The following is a 21619-nucleotide window of genomic DNA, read 5'->3' as shown; positions in this document are numbered from 1 at the left end:
ATTTAATGCTTCAATTTATCATGTATTGTTGTGTTTAATCCTCCCACACATGCGATCTTTGGAACAGCGAAGTTTTCTTGGTTTTTTTTTCCCCCTTTTGGTTGTTTGGAACTTATATTAGTATTTCTTTTCCCCACCTCCCCCAGTGACTACTCCTAAATTTTTAGCAGTCACTTTGATCTCTTGGCATCAATTGTTTTAGAAAAACTCCATATCTGTTTTGTTCTACCTACATTTTTTCCCTGTTTCAGAATCTCTTATCCAGGGATAACTTCCCATCAATTCACAAACACGGAGTTGGGATCAGGGGAGGTAGACACATTGAGATCCCATGAGGAGTTTGTCTGAGCTTTCCCAGAACTCCTGCTGGGGTTCCGTGGGTCCCCACAATGTTGGCCTGGTGCTAGTTGTGGTCCTGGGTACCATTCTCTGTCCCTAACAACTCAGAAGCTGCCCTTCACTCTATCTCATCCGAACTCACCCTGGCCACGCCTGCTCTCAGACCCCTGCTGGAAACCAAGGTATCTGTACAGATTCATGCCCAAACACAAGGACACATGCTCACTGGCTCTGCTGGACACACACAAAGGTTCTCTCTCTCTCTCTCTCTCTCTCTCTCACACACACACACACACACACACACACACATACACACACTACAGTAAGCATTTGACCAGAGCCTATGGGTGCTATCAGAGAATGAAATGAGGGGAGCAGTCCATCCCCTCCAGGGTCTCCCCATTTCATTGTACCATGACTCTCCCCTACACCTCCCGGAAGCTAAGCTACCTGCTGCCGTACTGCTGACTCCCTGCACTGAACTGAGCCTTATGATTTTAGAGCCAAGGATTCCTTCTCTGTACTCAGACTGGGAGTTCCTGCGGGTAGTACCTGCACCTGGTCTCCCTCTATTCCCTGGAGCAGAAGCTCTCCCTTTCATTTCTCAGAACTTAGCAGCCACCCTCCAGTGCATTGTCTCCATGCTGGGCCACAGCTGGAGCCACGGCCATGCCCGTCCCAGAGCGCTTCAGCCCATTCTGGGGTACACAATGGGGTGTCTAGGAATTGATTGGGTGGGCTCAGACCCAATCTGAAGTTCTTTCCACCCACTCCCACTTTTTCCTCCTGTATCTTTTCACAGCCCCTTGCCCCCGCCATCCAATGGATTTATTTACTTGTTACTCCGATGTAGTATCCGCTCACTGGAGGACCTGAGCTGACAAGGCTACAGTGAACTTGGATTTCTTCATGGGTGCAGCAGCACCACCAGAAGACTTCCCCAATCTCCTGCTCAGGCAGACTCGAGTTTAAGTCACAGCCCCACCCCAAGCCCCCATCACAGGGAGTGACCCATGAAGGATGCGTGAATGATATTCACTGCATGCTGCAACAAAGGCACGAAGGGAGTGTTTCTTATTTAAATACCTGTCCAGGTCCCTCCTGCCAAACCTCGGCTTGGAGTAAACATGCGTCTTTGCATAGTTGATCCCCAAAAAAAGGGGCAGAACCTCAGAAGGCAGTGAGTGCTTCAGATCCCTGGAACTGCCAGCTGCACTTGACCCATGGGCAGATGGAAGTCCCTTCAACTCAGAAGCCTTCATCCAGACAGGTGAGTCCTGGAGCCATGATCTCCAGCTCATGCTGCTTCCTCCTCGTGCCCTGGTGCAGCCTGGCCCTGCCACGCTGGTCAGAGCTATTCTGTGGTCCTCAGATGCTCTTCCCAGCCCCCTGCAGCACCTGCCCACCCCTGAGCTCCTGAGCCCAGAGCCTTGGAGATAGCCTTGAGTGCACAACTCTGAGAGCTGGCTGCAGGGCTGGAGGAGGCTAGGGTGGCATCCACCACAGGGAAGCAGCAGGCAGGAAGCCAGACAGGCTCCAAGTGAGTAACTGCAGATTCTCTTCCCACTGAGCCTGTTGTCACGGGGGAGAGCAAGTGACTCTCTTTCTTTCTCTCTCTCTCTCTCTCTCTCTCTCTCTCTCTCTCTCTCTCTCTCTGTCTTTCTCTCCCTCCCCCCACCTCCAGCATCCTCGCACCCCTGCAGTCCTGGAATCCAGAAGGAAAGTGGGGGGTGGGGGGCGGTGCTTGAGATGGACACTGGAGACAGGTTCCAGGGATCCATGAAGGACTGGATGTAAGCAGGGCGTGGCAAATCATACCAGGAGGCAAGTGGGGGGCTCCACCCGAGCCAGCACCAGGGAGGCAAAGACAGCCAGCAGAGGGACTCAGGCTTCAGGCAGGGGGAGGGGAGGGGAAATGGAGATGCCAAGGAACAGCTTCCCACTCTGTCCCACCTCAGCTTCTGTTATTTTTAGCCTTGCTCCCTCCCTCTGCTCTTGACAGCCCTTCTCTTCCCAGAAGCCCTCCTGAGCCACCCAGGTGAGCAAAAGGAAGGTTTTCTTCATCGGATTCCTCGGGACTTTTCAAGAGCAGACCAATGGTTGAGCCCTACCCCCGTCCCTCCAGGCCAGAGTTTCAGTACACGGGACAGGACATGGGACAACCATCTGTTGAAACACCATCATCACATTTAGCCTTGGTTGAAAATCCTTTGCTGTTTCTTTTTTCTGCCTCTTTGGGGAATGCTTTGCGTACCTTTGGAGAGGTAAGGAAGGGTGATGCCCCAGGAGAATAGTTCCAAAAGAGCCAAAAAGTGTAGATTCCAAGGAAACTCCTCTGTCCAGTTTCAACTGCCTTCCTGGGAGAGGATGACAGGGGCATGGGAGACTGGCCGGGCACCCTGGCTGTGCCCAGACTGGCAATTCAGTCCCACTGGTGGCATTTACAGTCTCTCCCCTGCCAAGCAGTCACATGCTGGGGGGTCACAAGGGCAAGTGGGTTCTGGCTCCTTGACCCACCCCAGCCTTCCTGCAGCCTCTCTTTCTGAGTCTGGGGGCCACTGCTGAGTCAGGACGCACCAGCTGCGAGCTGCGAGCCCGACCTCCCCTCCCCACGCGAGGGCGCTGGAACTTCGGCCCAGCCTCCCTCGGGAGGCGCCTGTCCGCGCCCTAACACGCGAGGGCGCGGACTCCCGGGCCTCGGGGGAGCTGGCCCTCCGGGCATGGAGGGCCGCGCAACTGTGGGTGAGCGCGCACCCCGCCGGCTCGCCCCGGAGCGCAGGCTATACGGAGGAACCGGAGTTGGGCTTTTTTCGCTCGCCTTGGCCAAGCCTCTTGGGCCCGACGGATGCTTTGGGGGGCTGCTGAAAAATGCCTCGGAACAGTGCGCCCCACCCAACTCTCGATTGCTGCCAGAATCCAGCGCCAAGTGGGTCGCGGCCGCTGCCTGAAAAGGTGGTGGCATTGCCCGTCCCGCAACCCGCAGGCGCGCAAACTCTCCGAAGCGCTTAAGAAAAACCGGCTGGGAGGCAGCCTGGAGGAGGTGGCTCCGAGAGTAAACCCACAACGCCCTGGGGTGCGGCTAAGGGGGCGTGCGGAGCTTGGGAAGCGTGGCCAGGTTCCTGGGAACATCGTGGACCGAGCAGGGAAGGACAGGGCGTGGTGGAAGACCGAGACTCCCGGAGACGAGCTCGAAGGGCGAGGGCTCGTGCTCGCTTCACGACGGAAGACAGACGCGTGGGACTCGCGGGGGAAGAGCTGGGGACTCCCCACCCGCGGGGCCCGACCCCGCCCAATACCTGCACGGCGGCTCCGCCCCCGTGCCATCCATTGGCTGCGCCCGTCACCCGTCAGACGAGCCCCCGGGGCCCGCCCCCAGCCCCGCGAGCCTCTTAGCGTTGGGGCCACGGTGCCCGCGCCACTCGGAGGGTTCCTGGCCGTCACCCGCGCGCTGCACCGTGCGCCGGCCCATTGCCCGCGCGGGGCCGCCCGCCGCGGGCTCAGGGCGGACCATGGGCCCCCAGAGCCCGCCGCCCACCCGCTGGCTGTGCGTGCTGGCAGGGGCCCTCGCCTGCGCCCTCGGGCCCACGGTGAGTCCCGGCAGCCTAAGGGGAGTGGGGGCGGCGGGAGCCGGGCCATCTGTGCGCGCGTCTGGGTCCTGGGAAGAGGAGGCGCCGGGCGTCCCGTCTCGCCTCCTCTCTTCCTTCCCGGGCCGGATTTAGACCCGAGAGGCTGGGATCGTGGTCGCCCCTAGCCCCTTCCAGCACAGACTGGAGCTCGCACTTCGGAGCCATCGGTGGAGGGGCCAGCGAGGAGGGGAGAGTGCCGGCCTCTAGGCTTGGCTTCCCGGGTAGTGACTGCCTGTGTGCATGCGGCTGCAAGGCCGGTGGCTGCAAGGCAGGGACTGGGGTCGACTGAGAGTACGATCTGATAGACTGTGAGTGCGAGGGAGACGATGAGGGTGATTGTGATGTGCTGTGCCTGTGTGCAGAATCGGGGCGGGGTGGGGGGAGGGCGTTGTGTGCCTGTGTGGAGGTGCAGCCTGAGCAGCAGAGGCAGCATTGGAGCCGGAGGCCTGCCAGGGGACCCTCGGAGCAGGTGGTGAAGGGAAGACCTCTCCCTACGCCCTCCCGCTGTGCAGAGCCGCCTGGCACAGGAGCCAGGGTTGGAAGGTGGCAGGCAGTCAGGTAGGTTGCTTGTGGTGTTTGCCAGGAGTGTACCCCAGTGCATAGGGGGAGGGAGAGAAGCTGGGCAGACAGGCATGAGCCACAGCGGGTGGCTTCCCCCTTGCTCCCCACATGTGTCTGTGTATTTATTCCCTGGGCCCGTGCGTGCCTGTGTGTCCCGGGTGTAGGTAAGGCTGGTGTGCATCTGGGGTCGGCACACACCTGGGACGCAGGGCCGACCCTGCTTGAGGCAGGAGATACATGGATCGGTCACTCCAAGTGCAAGAAAGCCCTCCAGAGTTAGCGAGTCTACTCAAGCCCATTCTACAGTTGAACAAATGAGGCAAGAGACTGACGTCAGAACCTTGAACCCTGACCCCCACCGGTCAGACCTGGATGGAGGGATATCTTTCTCCTTTATGTGTGTATCAAGGCCTTGTGGAATCTGGAGTTACTCTTCGGGCATGACCCAAAACACCCCTGATTCCAGGTGTGTCCCCAGATGGCTTCCTTCACTGCTATCCCCACCAGGGCCACACCCTCTGCTTCAGTATCTCACGCACATGGGCTCAGAAAACTGTCCTCAGAACCTCCTGTCTTCTCATGGGTGTTCATGAGACCCAGCCCTTATGCCAGCACCCCCAGACCACTGCTCTGACCCAACTCGCAGCCCCACAAGTCCCCAGACCTTGCCAACACTGTGGCTGTACTCACCCTCAGCCCCAGCTCTGCTCGGCTGAGCCAGGGGAGCCCCCATGCCTGGAGCAAGGTGGTTTCAGCTAGGCCACCCCGCCCTCTACTCTTTCCTCCCATGTGTTTACACATATTACTGATTTAGTGTCCAACTCTATCTCCTCCTCCTCCAGACAGCCTTCCTTGATTGCTTCAGACCACTCAGCCCTCCTCCCCCTCTCTGACGCCACCCTTTAGCCCTAACCAGCACCTAGACAGGGAGATTCTGATCAGCCCATGGGAAGTAGGCTTGGGGTCTCTTATCCACTCATGTCCCACGTGGCCCAGTTCATGGCTAGGCGCACAGGGTGGGGAAAGGGGACTCCACCAGGACCCAGTGAGGACAGACTAGAGCAAGGAGCTCCCCACACCCCCTGTGTTACTCCCTTGTCCCCAAAAGCCACTACTTGCTGTCTCTTAGATAGACACCAGGCACGCCTGCTACAGTACCCTGAGGGGTGGGGGCTGTGGGGGGAACGTTATCGGAGTCATAAAATGGCAGCTGCAAAGTTCAGGTTGAAGGCCCAAGGCCTTATCACACCTGTTTATGGTGCTTTGGCCTCAGCCTGGGCTGGAGAAATCTCTGAACAGGGAAGCAAAAAGAAAAGAAAAGAAAAGAAAACCTCCAGTGTCTCAGAGGAGGAAGTCTGCCCCAAGGCCACTGCCAGGCTGCCACTACCCCTGCCTCCCACCCCCACAGCAGCCACAGAAGCTCCTCACCCCGTGGCAGAGCCAATAGGACGACATGCCCAGTGTGTGACTGATGTGGGGGAGGTGTCCGCCAACTCAGGCCCTGCCCCAGAAGCCTTTCAAGTTAGTGGAGACCCCTCTATGAGGAGGAAGAGCCAGGAGTTCAGCCTCCTAAAACCAAGACAGCAGTTGCTGAGAGGAGCAGTCAGGGAGGGACAGCTCCCTGAAAAGTTGGCCGAGTGGGCCAACCTTCCTCCTCCCAGGGTGGTGAAACAGCTTCCTGCAGGTTGGACCCTGGACAGAGGAAGCTGTCCTCTGCATGTGGGATGGCCCTGGGGTTGGCTTCTCTGGCTTCCCCTAGAGGCAGGCTGCTGAGCACTTACTCCTGCAGCCTCCCTGTGCCATGGGCACCCTAGCCAGGAGGCGGTCCCCAGATGCCCAGGGACTCCCCCCTTGGCATCTAGTAGGAGACCTGGATACAGCCTGTACAGAGCCTGTATAGGGTTCTCAGGGGACTGTGCTGGGTGAGGGAGCTCCCTCTGGAAGCTTCTACACTCCCATCCACCTGTCCCGAGTCTCAAACTTTCCCTGAGGTTTGTGGGGTCTCCATGGGCCAGGGGCTAGAGGGGACAAGAATGCAGAAAACAGGGTCATAACCGCAGTCCTTTGACCCGGGAAACATCTGAAGTCTCTGTGGAAGGGCCTCAGTTTCCCCAGTGTGTGCAGGAGGAGGGGAGGAAGAGCTGGAATGGAGCTAGCTCCACGCTCCTGACAGCTCCCCCCACCCCCATTCTAAGCACCAATGTCCCTGGGAAACGAAACTAGTCTTCCATGCAGGACACCTGAGAGCTTTGCAGGAGCAGGTAGGGCAGGGAGAGTACAGTATGTACCGAGTGGCAGGCCATCCCTTCCTGGGTGGGAACTCCAGGCTTGAGGAGGTAGCGAGTCTCGGCAGAGGAGAGCTGGCCCCATCTCATGGGCCTTCGCACAGGGTACCGGCACTGTAGAGGTCCAGCCTGTGACACCAGCATTGAGCCTGCCTCTCCAGGGCCCCTGCCTGTAGCCACCATGAAGAAAGAAACAGAGGCCAGGCCCCCAAATGAAGCCTTGCCTCTTTCTCTCCCAGCCCTTTCTGCACAACTTCCTAGATCATGTCTGTGGGTTGGCTTTCCCAGCACAAAACAGTTTTCTTGGTGCCTAGAAAAAATGCAATATATCTCAAATCTCATTTCTTAGAAACATTTCTGAAGAAGAAAACAAAAGAGGGCTTGTTTTGTATTATTATTATTATTATTATTATTATTATTTGCAAGGCAGAACAACAGAGATGGACAGAGATCTTCCATCTACTGGTTCACTCCCCTAGTGCCTGGACAGCCGGGAGTGGGTCAGTCCAAACCCAGAGGCCAAGAATTTCACCCGGGTTTCCGACATGGCTGGCAGAGACCTCACCTGCTCTCTCCCCGGCTGCAGGTTAGTAGGAAGCTAGAACAGCAGCACAGCAGCTGGGACTCAAACAGGGTACCTGGTATGGGATGTCACCGCTGCCCCAGACACCTGCCCCAGAAACAGTTTAGTCTCCCTTGGACATGCTCTTGTTTTGTAAGAAACATTCCAACAAGCAGAGATATACATTCCAACATGTATACTGTACATGAAAACACCCAGTTTCTGCGTGTGAGGGTTGAGTCCTCAACAATGACTATGTGCACCATTGGCCTTTTTTTTTTTTTTTTTTTGTCTAAAATACTTTCAGGTGAATTATAAGCATCTTTTTTATTTTTAGAAAAGATTTTTTTTTTAATTGAAAAGGCAGATATACAGAGAGGAAGAGAGACAGAGAGGGAGATCTTCTGTCCGATGGTTCACTCCCCAAGCGGCCGCAACGGCTGGAGCTGAGCCAGTCTGAAGCCAGGAGCCAGGAGCTCTTCCGGGTCTCCCACACAGGTGCAGGGGCCCAAGGTTCTAGGCCATCCTCGAGTGCTTTCCCAGGCCACACGCAGGGAGCTGGATGGGAAGCCGGGCCGCCGGGATTAGAACTGGCGCCCATATGGAATCCCAGCGCGTGCAAGGCGAGGACTTTAACCCATTACGCTATTGCGCCAGGCCCAAATTATAAACATCTTGATTCTCTGTCTCTAATTGCTTCAACACACATTTCTAAAGCCAAAGGCCACCTTCCTGTATCACTATGGCACTGTCATCACACTTAGCACAATGAACAAAGATCCCTTCATGTCTACAACCAGCACCGAATCAGGCATCCCAAGATGAACGGTGTCATCTTCAAGGGGCTCAATCTCCCAGCCTGTGGGTCAAGGTGGAGTTGACGCATGAGTTGGTAGTGTGCCTGGCCATGGAACACCAAGCTGCCCACCTCCTCCAGGCAAGGCTCTCTACCCACATATTCCCTCTAGTACGGCTCATGATGTAAAGATTCCTATCATTCAGGAAGTGCCTTCTATTATCTGACTTAAAAACAAGTTCTTCCTGAACTTGGCCCAAGCAAGGGAAGAGGTCACACATCAACCTCCTTGCCCCAAGGACTTGGAGCCTCACGGCCCTCAGCCCTCTTCAGGTGACCCCGAGTGCCTGCAGAGACCATGTTTGGGGGTGCCCTGGATGACTGACAAGGGGCAGAGGATGCAAATTGCCTACTTGGCCTGCAAGGCTCCATGCCCCGAAAGAAACCTTCCAAGAAACTCCCTTAGATGGGAACAGGCTGAAGGTCTCTCTTGGAGTCTGCTCATTGCAAGAACCCTTGTCCTGGTACCACTCTAAGCTCTGGAATGTTCTTTCTTGCCTCAAGCCAAATCTTGTTCTTTACTTTCCTTCTGTTCCTTACCACGCCTGCCATCCTCACCCAAACACACACACACACACACACACACACACACACACTCCTTCTCTCCTGACACCAAGGCTCAGTCTTCCCCAGGAGGAGGTATGGATGGCAGAGTTTGGTTGCAGAGAGGGGAGGCTCTGGACCACTGCCAAAGGAATGTGAAAATGCAAGGACGGACAGAGAGCTCCCACTAGAGTCAGGGACACGGGGGAGTGACCGAGACCTCTCCCCTGGCAGGTATGGGGCCACTCGCCAGTGGGGAGGGCGTTCTGACTCCCTGAGCAGATGCCAGGCAATGAGACTGTGACAGGGCCAGCCAGGCACAAGAGAAAGACCTTTGGCAAGAGCTGTAACTGTTGCTGGCAGTCCCTGAGGGCCAGGTCAGTGCCCATTTCCCCATCACCCTCGACACAATCTTCGAAGTCAACGTGCTTACTGTCCCCCTTTCACAGAGGAGGCCGGATACGTTGCCCAAGGTGACCCCACCAGGCAACGGTGCACCCATCAAGTGCCAGAAGCTTGGTCTTACGTGGGCATTGCTGCTTCGGCGCATGTTGCCCGGCAACTTCCCAGACATGCTTCATGAGTCAAACGCACAAGTGACAGATGTCACACATGTGCACGCCAGAGCAGCCACCACCCAGGTCGAGCTGTGACCCTTTCCCATGGCTCCAGCTGGCTGCCCTGAAGTGAAACCTGATTTCCTCCTTTTGGTTCCTCTGCTAAACTGGGGCATCTGGGTGCCAGGGTCTGCATACCCTCCTGTGTCCCTCACTCACTGTCTTCCTGCCTGCCCCACTGCAGCTCCTCCCTCCCTCCCCTTCTTATGCTTCATGGACTACAAACACAGGAACCAAAGCCAAAACCCTGTGGGTCCTCAGTTTCCCCTGTGTGGCTTCAGCAGCTCACGGGATACAAGGGCTGGGGAAGGTGGCTAATGGGGCATGTGCAGCGTGCTAAAGGCTTCCCGCCACCCTGCCTTCTCTGCTGGCTCCCAGGGCAGCACTTGTACGTGGTGCTATATAACGGAGGAGTCCTTTTGCTAACTCACCTGGTCCCAGGTGCTTCATTTTACATTACTCAGTTGGATGCCAGTTCCCCAGGGTCCACACCTGCAGCCTTGGGAGACCTCTGCGAAGTATGTAGCCCCTACTCTCTCTTGTTTCAGATCTCTGATGCCCTCCCCACTATACCTCGGCCCAGGGTCCAAGTTCACATTCAGAATGGGCATTCCAGGCCTTTTCCAGTCCCAATCCTGTCTGTAACCTCTGATTTATCTTCTGGGACCTCCCAAACTCCTCGCTGCAGCTACACCAGACTTCCCACAGCTTGGACTGCACTGGGCATGCCCATGCCCCCATGCCTGTATGCACACCTCACTCCCGCTTTCTGGGACACTCTTACTTCACTTCTGACTGTCTCGCTGCTCTGCACCTTCCGAGTCTGTCTCTACTAGCCATTCCACATGAAACCCACACTCCTGCTACATCCCACCCTGGGATCCGTAGTCTCAACTGTATTCAGCCAAGGAATTTTCCAATTCTCTCCATGCACCCAGGGTCCAAAGGGATAATGAGGATGTTTAGAATAGGGAAATAAGTTAAGAGAGAGGAAGTCCAAAGTCTGCCTGAATTCCTCAATGATAAGGGCTAGAGGGCTTTGCCCTTGCCCTGACTGACCAGATGGGCCCCAGGCAAGACTGTGGAAAAGGACTGATCTAGTCCAGACCAGCGGTCAGAGACTTGGGGCCCATCTGGGAATGTGCACTTGCTGAGTGACCTTAGGCCCTTCCTCCAGTCTCCATTTCGTCAACCTCTGTCCAGAGGGGGCCCAGCACTCAGCTGACAATCCAGTCCATGTCCACTTTGTTCAAAGATACCACCCCCCTCATTGCTGGCTACCCTGAGAGCTCATGTCACTACCTCTTCCTCCAGCCGCCTCTGAGGAAGGGCTCTGTGGCTGTGCTGCTAGGGTAGCAAGGTAGACATGTTAGCCCAACACTCTCCTGCCCTCAGACAGAAGCTGCCAGGAACACTGAGTGCCCAAGGGAATTGGAAAAGAAATCTCTCTTGGCAAACTGCATGATCATAACCCTGGTACAAGAGAAAGTGAGGACATCTGTTGTAGTCCCATCTTTAGACCACTAGACTGGACACCTCACGCACAAGGCAGCAAACCTAGTTGGCTCAGGCTTTAAAGGCAGGTATGGGCTCATGTTGCTGGAGGCAGGCAGTTTTCAGGCATAGATGCATCCAGGGACCTGGCTTTTCTCCATTGTTCTCATCTACCTTCAGCTGTGTGGTTTCTGTCATGTTCTGATGTTAATGAGATGGTGGCGGCAGCTCCAGTCCCCTGCATCTTTTGGGGTCCCCAGATCAGTGGGAAAAAGCAAATCCATTTGCCTCATCACTTAATCCAGTGTCCCAGGAGAGAGGCCTCTGCCTCTGAATAGCCTGACTTGGGCTATGTGCCAGGCAACTGTGGCCAGGAACGCTCCGAGTGACCTAAGTCTTGGGTCACATGTTTGGTGCCCTGGAAGAGGGTTCATTAGAACCTCAGGCGTGGGGGGTGGTGGAGGAGGTGGTCCCCCAGATGGAGAGGAGGAGAGAAAAAGTCGGAGGGATGCGGAAGGAGGTCCCACCAAGGGTGGTGAGAATGTTCAGGAGAAGCAGGAGAGGCCGGGAAAGGGCAGAGGGAACCTTGTTGCTGGTGGACAAGACCATAGGAGAAGGTACATCAGTGACTGACATGCTCAGCTTGGTCAGTCGATGGTGGACACTGGCCAGCGTGGCCAATCCCCAGCTTCCTCTGCCAAAGGCCACCTCTGATATCTACCTAAGGCGGAGCTGGCACTGGCAGCTTTAAGACCAGCCCCATGAGGGCTTCACCTAGAATAACCCTATGGGAAAGGGGGGAAGACCACAGTTCCAGAGAGGAGGCACAAACATCAAGTCCCCTCCAAGTCTCCTATCTCTTGTTTACCAGTGACACAAACAACTACATCCCGCTCCGTGATAAGGCCATGTTATGTTTCACGTGCCTCATTTTGGTATCTCACCAGCTCACGTCTTTGCCTCTTCCTGCCTGGTGGGTGACATGAGCAAGCCCATGGAACCTCTCTGTGGTCACCGTGTGGCTTCTAGACAGTGGCAAAAAGACAGGTGTCGTCTCAGCACTGGAGAAGCCTGAAAGGTGTCCTGAACCAGGAGACTTTTCTTTGGACCGGGGGTGGCTCGCTTAGGCATTGATGCTGGCTGCACTGAGACCAATGGACCAGTGGTGACCTCTGAGACTGTGATGCTCCGCCAGAGCCTTCTACGAAGCATGGGGAGCTTTGAGGCAGAAGTGACCCAGCTATGTGGCTTCTTAGACAAGGAGTTACCCAGCCTCATCTGGACCCCTCTTTCTCCATAGCAACAGGGACCACTGCTGCCTGGGATGCAGTTTCCTCCTGGCAGGGCTGGGAGTGGGTTAATTTACTTAGAACAATGGTCAGGATGCATAATACTTGGGTGCTACAGGCCAGACAGGAATCTCCTTAAAGAAACGAAATGAGGGCCCGGCGGCGTGGCCTAGCGGCTAAAGTCCTCGCCTTGGACACGCTGGGATTCCATATGGGCGCCGGTTCTAATCCCGGCAGCTCCACTTCCCATCCAGCTCCCTGCTTGTGGCCTGGGAAAGCAGTCGAGGACGACCCAATGCTTTGGGACCCTGCACCCGTGTGGGAGACCTGGAAGAGGTTCCAGGTTCCTGGCTTCGGATCGGCGCAGTACCAGCCGTTGCACTCATTTGGGGAGTGAATTATCGAACTCCTCCTCTCTGTATATATGACTTTGTTTTTTTTTTTTGTAAGATTCATTTTATTACAGCCAGATATACACAGAGGAGGAGAGACAGAGAGGAAGATCTTCCGTCCAATGATTCACTCCCCAAGCGAGCCGCAACGGGCCGATGCGCGCCGATCCGAAGCTGGGAACCTGGAACCTCTTCCGGGTCTCCCACGCAGGTGCAGTGTCCCAGTGCATTGGGCCGTCCTCAACTGCTTTCCCAGGCCACAAGCAGGGAGCTGGATGGGAAGTGGAGCTGCCAGGATTAGAACCGGCGCCCATATGGGATCCCGGGGCTTTCAAGGCGAGGACTTTAGCCGCTAGGCCATGCTGCCGGGCCCTGTATATCTGACTTTGTAATAAAATAAATAAATCTTAAAAAAAAAAAAAGAAAAGAAATGAAGTGCAGAACCCCTCAACTCTCTCCCCACAACCAACTTCAAGAAACCTTTGGTTCTGCAGGCTCATTTAGCTTACAGACCAACCAAGGCACAGGAGTGGCAGGGGTGAGTTGGAAGACGCTGGGAACCTCTGTTTCAGGAGCAGTCATGCTGGACCCTTGCCCACGGCTCCAGTGAGGGGCTGTGGCATTCTCCTCCCCAGGCTGATGCAAGCACGCTGCCATGGGGCTGCGGTCACTTCCCTGAAGTCTGAAAGACCAGCAGAAGCTGCCACCAGACAATGGTTCCCCCAGGGCGGCTTTCTCCCACCTAAGAGCTCCCAGGCCTGGTCTTTTTCTCCCACTTCCAAGTCTGCTGCAGTGCCCAGGGCCCTGTGTTACTGGTCTGGCCCCACCTGTAATCCCTGAGCAGCACTCAGAAGAACGGAGGGGAAAAGGCCGGCTCCTCCATCCATCTACCCACGTGACAGAGGCAGGGAGGCCTGCTGTGATTTCAAGGCACCCCAGCAGGGCTTTGCTAACTTCTCTACCCTCTTTTCTACCTTTTGGAGGTCTGCTACAGTTGGGTATTCAGGACACACATTTGGCCTAGCAGTCCAGAACGCACATCCCACATTGGAGTGCCTGAGTTTCATCCTCTCAACTCTGGCTCCAGCTTCCCCATGATGTGTAGCCTGGGAGTCAGGGGTGATGGCTCAAGTATTCGGATGCCTGCTGCCCATGTGGGAAACCTGAATCGTGTTCTGAGTCTGGATTTTTCTTTGGTTCCAGCTCAACCCTAGCTGCTGAGGGCATTCAGGAAATGAACCAGTGGATAAGAACGTGGGCTTGCTCTATCTCTCTAAAATAAATAAATAAATATTAAAAATAAAAAGGATACTGGTGGGGTCTGGGCAGGAAGAGCCAGCGTGCCCTTCCCAGCTAGGTGAGCATCATCTCCCGGCATGTAGCAGAGGCCGAAGGTACAACCAGATGCCAGGATTTCCCCAGGCCTGGCCTCAGAACCTGGGGGTCAAACACCCCCAGGTCACATCCCTCTAGGAAGACTGAAGGTGGAGTGGAGGATTCCCTACTCAAGCTGGAGAGAGACACAGTCCAGTGGCCAACTTAGGGTACCAAGAAGAAGCCTTCCCGTTTGTGTGCAGGGCTAGCCACCTGCAAAGAGTCAGAGCTTCTATAGCTGCGTCTCAGGGACCACAGGAAGCCACATCAGGGTCCCCAAGGCAGACCAAGCCTGGAAGGGAAGAATGAACAACAGTTTGGGGTCAGATCCAGTTGGGAGTCGGGGTTCAGTCGGGGGCTGGGCGGTTCAGTCTGTGGTATAAGCAGTGTCATTCCAGTGGCCAGGCTATGCTGTGGATGCTGTGGGTGAGAAGCAGGCTGGGCCTGGCTCATGGCTCCTTCATACCTCTGTCCCCAGGGTGGCCGGGCGACCAGGATGCATCAGGAGTGTGACTACCTGCAGATGATCGAGATGCAGCGCAGGCAGTGCCTGGAGGAGGCCCAGCTGGAGAATGAAACGGCAGGTGAGGCCTTGCAAAGCCCCAGGTGTCTCTCATCGTGCAGCCAGATCTGGGTCACATTCCTTCCCCATGTGGAGGATGGGTGACCACAGGCACAGGCTGCACCACAGAGCTGCAGGTGGTGAGGTCTAAGCAGACGAAAGCAAAAAGGACTAACAAGCCTCCATGTTCGCAAGGAGAACATGCTGATGTGGAGTTCCGGAAGTGAATGAAGCCAGCTCCCCCTCTGGGACTCCCATAGCTGCTCCCAGTCTCCCACCCAAGAGTGGAAGGCTTGGGACCCTGTAGACTGCGGGGTCTCTGGGCCGTGAGGACACACAGGTTCCTCACCCTCACACCAAATAGGATCTGGGGCAGCTCTTGGGTGGCAGCGTTCCTGGGGCAGGTTTCTCCATCCCCCTGAAAAAACTGGAATTGAGCTTAGGAGAAGGGGGCCCCAGAATGCCATACCTGAGAGTAACCATCTTCCCGCATCAACCTCTCTGAGGAAGAGCAGGGGACATTCAGACACTGAATGTGACCCCATGAAAGCTCAGAACCATCAAAGCAACGCAGAGCAAGAAGGAGCAACGGCCTGGGTAGGGATGGAGCACTCCCCATGGCAGGGAAAGCCAAGGCCCAGCTCCTTCCTCCTCACCCTCAGCCCTGCTGCTGAGACGCCAAGGGCACTCCGCCACATGCACATGCCATCTCTCAGGGCCAGGGCAGCCTGCCCCGCAGCAGGGAGCATCTTTGGATCATCTTGGCTTCCCTGCCACTTCTGTGGGACTGGCAGTTATATAACCCCCTCTTCTAGGGTCCTTCTTTTTGAGCCTGGCACCCCTGCCCTCTGCCTCCTGCATCGTAAGTGAATGTGTATAGCCTTGCCTTCCCTGGGTGCCACAGCCCCCTCTACCCAGGAGGCCTGGCCCTAAGACTAAGGTCTGGACCACCCCACTGCCAGCATGCCTCCTCTCCATCCTGCCAGGGCAGGGAGGCAGAGCCAGGCCACAGAGAGGACTCAGAGTGAGCTTGTAGTCCACCCCAGAGGCCCCAACTCCAGACTGCAGGTCCTATCACAGTGCCTTCCAGACCGCGGGGGCCAACCATCTCGTGATCCTCATGAGATCATTGCTGGCACAGGAAGCCTATCAGGTGCCACCACCCTGTCGCATGGCAGCCAGCCTGGGATCCCAAGGAGGGCAGGCAGGGAACAGTGGCTGTGGGTCTTCTAATGACCCACATGGGTCTCTGTGTGTGTGTCTGTGAATGTGCAGGGTACACCCCAGCCTGCATCTGCCTGGGGTCGTCTGGGGCTCTGGGTTTGATATGTGGGTTGGGGGCGTGTGTCTACTTAAGCCTGGGCACACCAAGATGTGCCTGCCCTGCTGTTCTGTGTTTCTGTGTGTCTGTGTTAGAGCATGTCATTGATGTGAATGTCTTGAGTAGGCCCAGATGTGTCTGTGTGCAGGTATGTATGTGCGTGTCTGTGTGTGTGTGTGTGTGTGTGTGGTGGGGGTGTGTCTGGGAGTTGCATGTCCCTCTGTACCTGTTGACTGGTATCAGCCATCCATGCATTCATGCACGTGTGTTTGCATGTGTGTCTGGGGTCCCGCGTGCCTGCTGGGACACACATGTCAGTGTGTGCCTCTGAGTGCACACGTCTACAACACAACATAGCAGAGGCTCCCACTGCATCCTCCCTCATCTCCAGCTACGCTGTTGGGGTCATAGCCCCTGGTGAGATACAGCCAGCCTGAGCTATGTATCTGTAGACAGTCAGCTATGGGTCCTCCCCAGGGTGGGCTCACAGTCCCAAGGGGGAGCCCCTGATGAGGGGTCATAGCCCCCGTAAGCTACAGCCAGCCTGAGCTATGTATCTGTAGGCAGTCAGCTGTGGGTCCTCCCCAGGGTGGGCTCACAGTCCCAAGGGGGAGCCCCTGATGATGAGCCCTTCCAGCCCTCATCTGCATCCCCAGCTGCGTGGCCCTGGAAGACCAGGCCTGTGTTTCTTCCCACAAGAAGCTGCCCTGACCATGTCCTCCACCCTGGCCTGTCTTTCCTGGCTCCCCTTGCTTTGCTTGCTGACCTGTACCCCGGTCCCCATTCACTGCCCAACATTGCCAGTGCTTGAGGGTTCCTTGAAGCTGAGAGTGGCCTTCCCAAGGGCAGAGCCTGAGCTCTCTCTTTTCCGTCTTTTCTCCAGTGGAAGCAAGCTCAGGGCCCGAGACCCAACCCTGACTGCACTCCCCAACCCAAGGCGGCAACTGGAGATTCCGATCTGGCGGGCTCTCAGACAATAGTTGGCCCACAAAACAGGGTGTGCCAAGCACTGTCAGCAAGAGGTAAACAAAGTCCAGCAGCCACAAACTTGCCTTCAGACTGGGTGTGTGACCAGGCTATACCACTCACTGACAATGTGAACTTGGGCTACTGACCACCTGGTTGCTCAGCCTCAGTTTCCTCTGAAGTCAACGATGCCTTCAGAGACGTTAGAGCAGAGCCTGGCACGTAACAGAATGACGTAGTGTTTGCCAATATTATCAGCAGCATCTTAAATCATGAGCAGGGTTCAACTGGCCTGAAGGCCCCTGCGTGGCCTCCAGAGAGGCTGGCATGTGAAGAGAAGAGAGGCGGACAGCCAGAGTAAAGCCGCAAGAGCCCTCAGGACAGGTTGTAAGTGGTGGGGGTCCACAAGACCAGAGGCTGTACTCTGTGCCTGATCCTCCAAGAGGCAGGTGTCTTCCCTCTGCTGTCAGTCACAGGTGTCTCCTGACCGCTGCAACCCCATTTGCTGCCACCGCACCCCGGCACACAGAGTTCCGAGGCTCTTCCCCAAGCGGGGCCGTGCCTCCACCTTCTCTTCCCAGGCCCCCTTCTTGGGAACTGGTGAACCTTCGGACCTGGGCTGGGCAGGGCTTGGCCCAGCTGGCGTTGACTTTGGCTCAGGGGTTGGGTTTCCCGAGTAAATCTATGGGACTGGCAGGACTGCAAAGAGACAATTAAGCCTTCCACAGGGGCGGGGGTCCAGAGTAGTCACACTCCCTGGCTGGAGTAGGGGTGTGTGGGGGGAGAGTAACTGGCTGCTAAAGAAACAAAACCTTCAAATTGGCATCTGCCTGGTACAGCAGACCCCCGGGGGACCCCCAGGTCCCCTGCAGCGGCCAGGCACTGAGAGTCTGACAGTGCCAAAGTGAAGAGCCTAGCCTGGGAGGCAGGGTTTGTCTGCCCATTTTCCCTAAGCCCTCTGCATCCCACTGAACTGAGGACATCTGTGCTGCACTCAACTGCACCCCAACACCCTCAGCACCTCTTTTTTGTAGCAAACATTTTCTGGTACCTCCTTTCCTATCAGAAAATGATATACAGGACACATACCTATTTATTTATATGTATATATGTGTGTGTGTGTGTCTGTGTGTGTGTGTATAGTCCAGTTGTAATGTAAAGAAAAATCATTTGTAATACAATACTGTGTACATATTCAGGCATGATTGTGCTCAAAGATCAGCAGGTACGGTCTGAAGGTTGTACCTATAAATATGAATTCTGGACATGTGAGAGCTATAAATGCTGAATGATGTATACAGGTGATTGTACTAGTGTCTCAAACCACGACAGGCAGCATTGCTTGGAGGTAACATGGTTTTCCAAAACGTGGAATGACTCCCGGTAAAGCTCAGAGTGGGACAAAGGACACTCTTCTCTCCCTTTACGCAATAGTCGCCTTTCTGAGAAACTTGCCAGCTCAACCCATGCCGTGAATACCTTGTGTTGATAATATAAAATGGAGTGAGAGTTTGGGCTACGGTCACTCAGAAGTCATGAAGAATCCAAGACAGTTCATCATAGGGCAGGAGCACGCAGAGGGGACACATGCGCATCAAGCATTATGTGGAGCACAGTCCCCATCAGCACAGCAAACAAAACCCCCACCAGACACTCCGCCCCCCACTGAAGACTGCAGAGCCAGGACTGTGCCTCCTGCTCCTCACGGCTACCAGGACAGGCCCTGTCCACCCTGGCAAGGCTGGGCCTCCCCTCTCAGGCTATGGACTCCCCCTGGCAGTAGAGGGTGGAGGAGAGATGTGGCTGATCCTTGTCTCCCCTGCCTTGGCTCCACAGGCTGCAGCAAGATGTGGGACAACCTCACCTGCTGGCCGGCCACCCCTCGGGGCCAGGTGGTCGTCCTGGCTTGCCCCCTCATCTTCAAGCTCTTCTCCCCCATTCAAGGTCAGACCCTGGGCTGAAGGGAGGGAGCCGGGTGGCATATGGCTGGGGTGCACACTCACTGCTCAAGCAGTGAGTGCCCTCAAGGGGCAGGAGCAACCTGGAGGGCTCCCCGACTGAAGCGATGGTGGATGGTGGCACAAGGACCAGCAAGGAGCTCTTCACCGAAGTTCTTCACAAGAGATAAGCACATGGGACCGGCTCACTAAATATTTACTCAACAATTGATAGCCAATTGACTGACAGGTGTTTGATTACATTATGGCTCCCATGTGCCTGCTCTCTTATGCCGGTCGTGATTCAGTCTTTGCCTGGAGTCGATGACCTTTTGGGCTGTATAAAGCCATCACTTTTGCATAGCTTCACCTGCAAGTCTTGTCGTGGTACCCTAAATGCATGTCCACATCCAAGGTAGGAGAACAGAGCCAGAGCTTCTTCCAGATGTGGCCGTCTGGCTCCCAAGTCAATAAAGAAGCGGAAGCCAGACTTGTACATTCATTCCTACGCCCCCAAAAATGGAGCACTTCTGAGCAAATGGGATGAGCGTGGTGGGGAGGGACCCGCCACCTGCCTCTGGGAGCTCAGGTTATGCTTAATGCAAACATACACACGATAAAGAATGAAAATGCCAAGCAGGAGAACAAGGAGGGGACAGCACACCAGGCAGGTGTTCCTGGCAGATAGCATTTGTGGGAGGTGACAGGAGCGCAGGCACTAGCATTCAGGGAAACCCCATGAAGGCCAGTTGGTGGCAGGCGCGGGGAGAGCTCAGGGCTAGAAGGAGGCGGTGGGAAAAAGTACTGCCTGCACGGCCCTGAGGACTGAGGCCAGAGCGTGGGTTTTCCTAAGTGCAATGAGAAGCCACATTCTGCTTGAAGCTTGTCACACACTGCTCTGGTTTCTGTGAGAAGTGAGGGGTCCTAGAAGTACAAATGGGGAGACTCAGTGACAAGACGGGCCAGAGAGGATGGTGGTTTGGATTCAGGGTGAGAGCATGAGGCAGTAGGGGGCAGTGGTGAGCTCCTCCAGGGAGTGTGGGGTGCTTGGGAGAAATGAAACATGGCTAGGGAGGACCAGGAGGAGCAGAGTGCCTGGGGAGGAGCAGGAGGGAGCAGGATGGGATGGGGAGGATGGAGAGAGCGGGATGGATGGAGAGAGCGGGATGGATGGGGGAAAGAATGTATAGGAAGGGCTGCAGATCAGGGGTCAGCAGGTGAGCGGAAGGATTCCTGACCTCTGGTAATCTATCCCTTGTTGGACTCCAGCCTCCAAGTTTGTAAGCAGGGACCAGTGGTGGACAAGAAGGTCCTTGTCATGGGCCAGGTCTATCCCCAGAGCTCAGGCTGTGACTTCTATGAGGAGGAACAGGGCCTTCTGGAGAATCTGGGAGCAGCCGAGCATGCTGAGTTCCAGGTTGATGCCCCGTTCTCCGTCCCTGGCCCAGGGCTCCTCTGGGGGCACCCAGCGCCTGGCCAGGTAGGAGACGAGTTCCTCTAACAGGTCTCAGGGCGTGTCCTCAGCACAACCTGGAGCCGGCATCCGCTCAGGTCCCTGAAAGCACCTGTTTAATTGCCCTGGTCTGAGACAACCTACTAATCACGTTCCTCCCCACTACTCTTCTGTCCCTGCTGTCCCGACAACTCTCTCGCTGGACTCCTGTCCACCATCTGCCTCACCCCAAGGCTGCCGGCCTCAGGCAAGGGGGCCTAGATAGTCCCTTTGTGTAGATGAGGCACAAGGCAGCTCTTCCTCAGCAGGGTCATCCTCCTACCAGGGCTTGCCCAGCAGCAAGCTGCATATGGGAGAGCTTTGAACCCTTTTCATCCATCAGCCTGATACCATGTGCGGTGAGCAACCTGCACAGCTGTACTCAGCAGGCCTTGTCTCTGGACATGATGGGAAGATATGGGAGCCTGTGATTAGAGACTGACACCATAGACGCATGTGGTTATTTTCCCAGGGAATTAAATGTAGAAAGTGTTGGACACCTGACTTTACATTGCAAAAAGGGAAGCTCTCACATGTGGGCTAAGAGTTGATGCTCACCCCCAACCCCTTCCCCTACTCCTTTGGAAAGCAGGAGCAGAGGCCAAGTGTCCTCGTCAGGGAGGGACAGGGTCTACTGGCAAAGCTGAAGAAAACTTGCGGGAGATGCCAACCATGGAGGATTAGAAAGCTGCCTCCCCTGGTTGGGAGTTAAAACACCCGGACGAAGGGGCTTGGCCCGGCAAGGAACTTGCCATGCACTAACCTGTTTCCTTACTGTGTTGTCTGTATCGCCTTCATCTGCAATGCTTTCATCTTCAATATTTGCAGAGGCTATTTTTTTTTAGAATTAAAAAAAAATAGGATAGCTATTTTGGTCAAGGAAATTCAACAGTCTGTATTCATCGTGTCTGTGGAACTCTCCTCTCCCTGCCACATACAGCCTGTCGCCATGCTTAAGAAACTCCCGACGCCAGCCTGAGGAGTGGGCCCTTGCTGCCCGGGGTGGGCACCATGGATGGCATTTCAGCAGAAGGGGCTGTGTATCGGACGCTCACTCTGACTGGCTTGAGGAGGGAAGCCTGGCAGAGGGGGCAGAGAGGCGATGCGAGGGGACACCCCAGGAGGTTCCTACCAAGCACAGTGGAGGCAGGAGAGGCTGGGGCAGAGTGTGGGTGCTGGAGGAGAGAAGACGTGAGTCCCTGATTTCTGGCTCCATTCATCACTGCTGGGGACCCCAAGAGAAGGGGTGAGTAGAAGGAAGGAGACTGGAAGAAGGTGGGGTTCCTCCCTTCCTCTCCCCACTAGGGACAGACTGCAGAGACACACCCTTGGCCGATGCCCCCGAGTGGGGTGTGGCTTCTGATCTCGGTGGCAGCAGTTCCCTTTGAGGCCTGGGCTGTCCA

The 21619-nt window shown here is 55.7% G+C and overlaps 1 protein-coding gene across 2 annotated transcripts in view; it reads left to right on the top strand.

Moving 5' to 3' along the window:
* The first annotated feature begins 3214 nt into the window (after positions 1 to 3214).
* VIPR1 (vasoactive intestinal peptide receptor 1) overlaps positions 3215 to 21619 on the top strand; it is a 30461-nt gene continuing 12056 nt past the window's right edge. Inside the window, exons 1-3 of one of the 2 annotated variants that reach the window (XM_058678568.1) lie at positions 3215 to 3926; positions 14417 to 14522; positions 18624 to 18731. In XM_058678568.1, coding sequence (XP_058534551.1) covers positions 3849 to 3926; positions 14417 to 14522; positions 18624 to 18731 — 292 coding nt within the window. In that variant the 5' untranslated portion in view covers positions 3215 to 3848. The remainder of the gene's footprint in view (positions 3927 to 14416; positions 14523 to 18623; positions 18732 to 21619) is intronic. The other variant, XM_058678567.1, reaches the window with a different exon arrangement.

The sequence above is a fragment of the Ochotona princeps genome, chromosome 21 (genome assembly GCF_030435755.1).
Source record: "Ochotona princeps isolate mOchPri1 chromosome 21, mOchPri1.hap1, whole genome shotgun sequence".
In the NCBI taxonomy this organism is placed as follows: domain Eukaryota; kingdom Metazoa; phylum Chordata; class Mammalia; order Lagomorpha; family Ochotonidae; genus Ochotona; species Ochotona princeps.
Note: the sequence above shows the minus strand (reverse complement) of the source record. Positions and strands in the feature narration are given on the sequence as shown.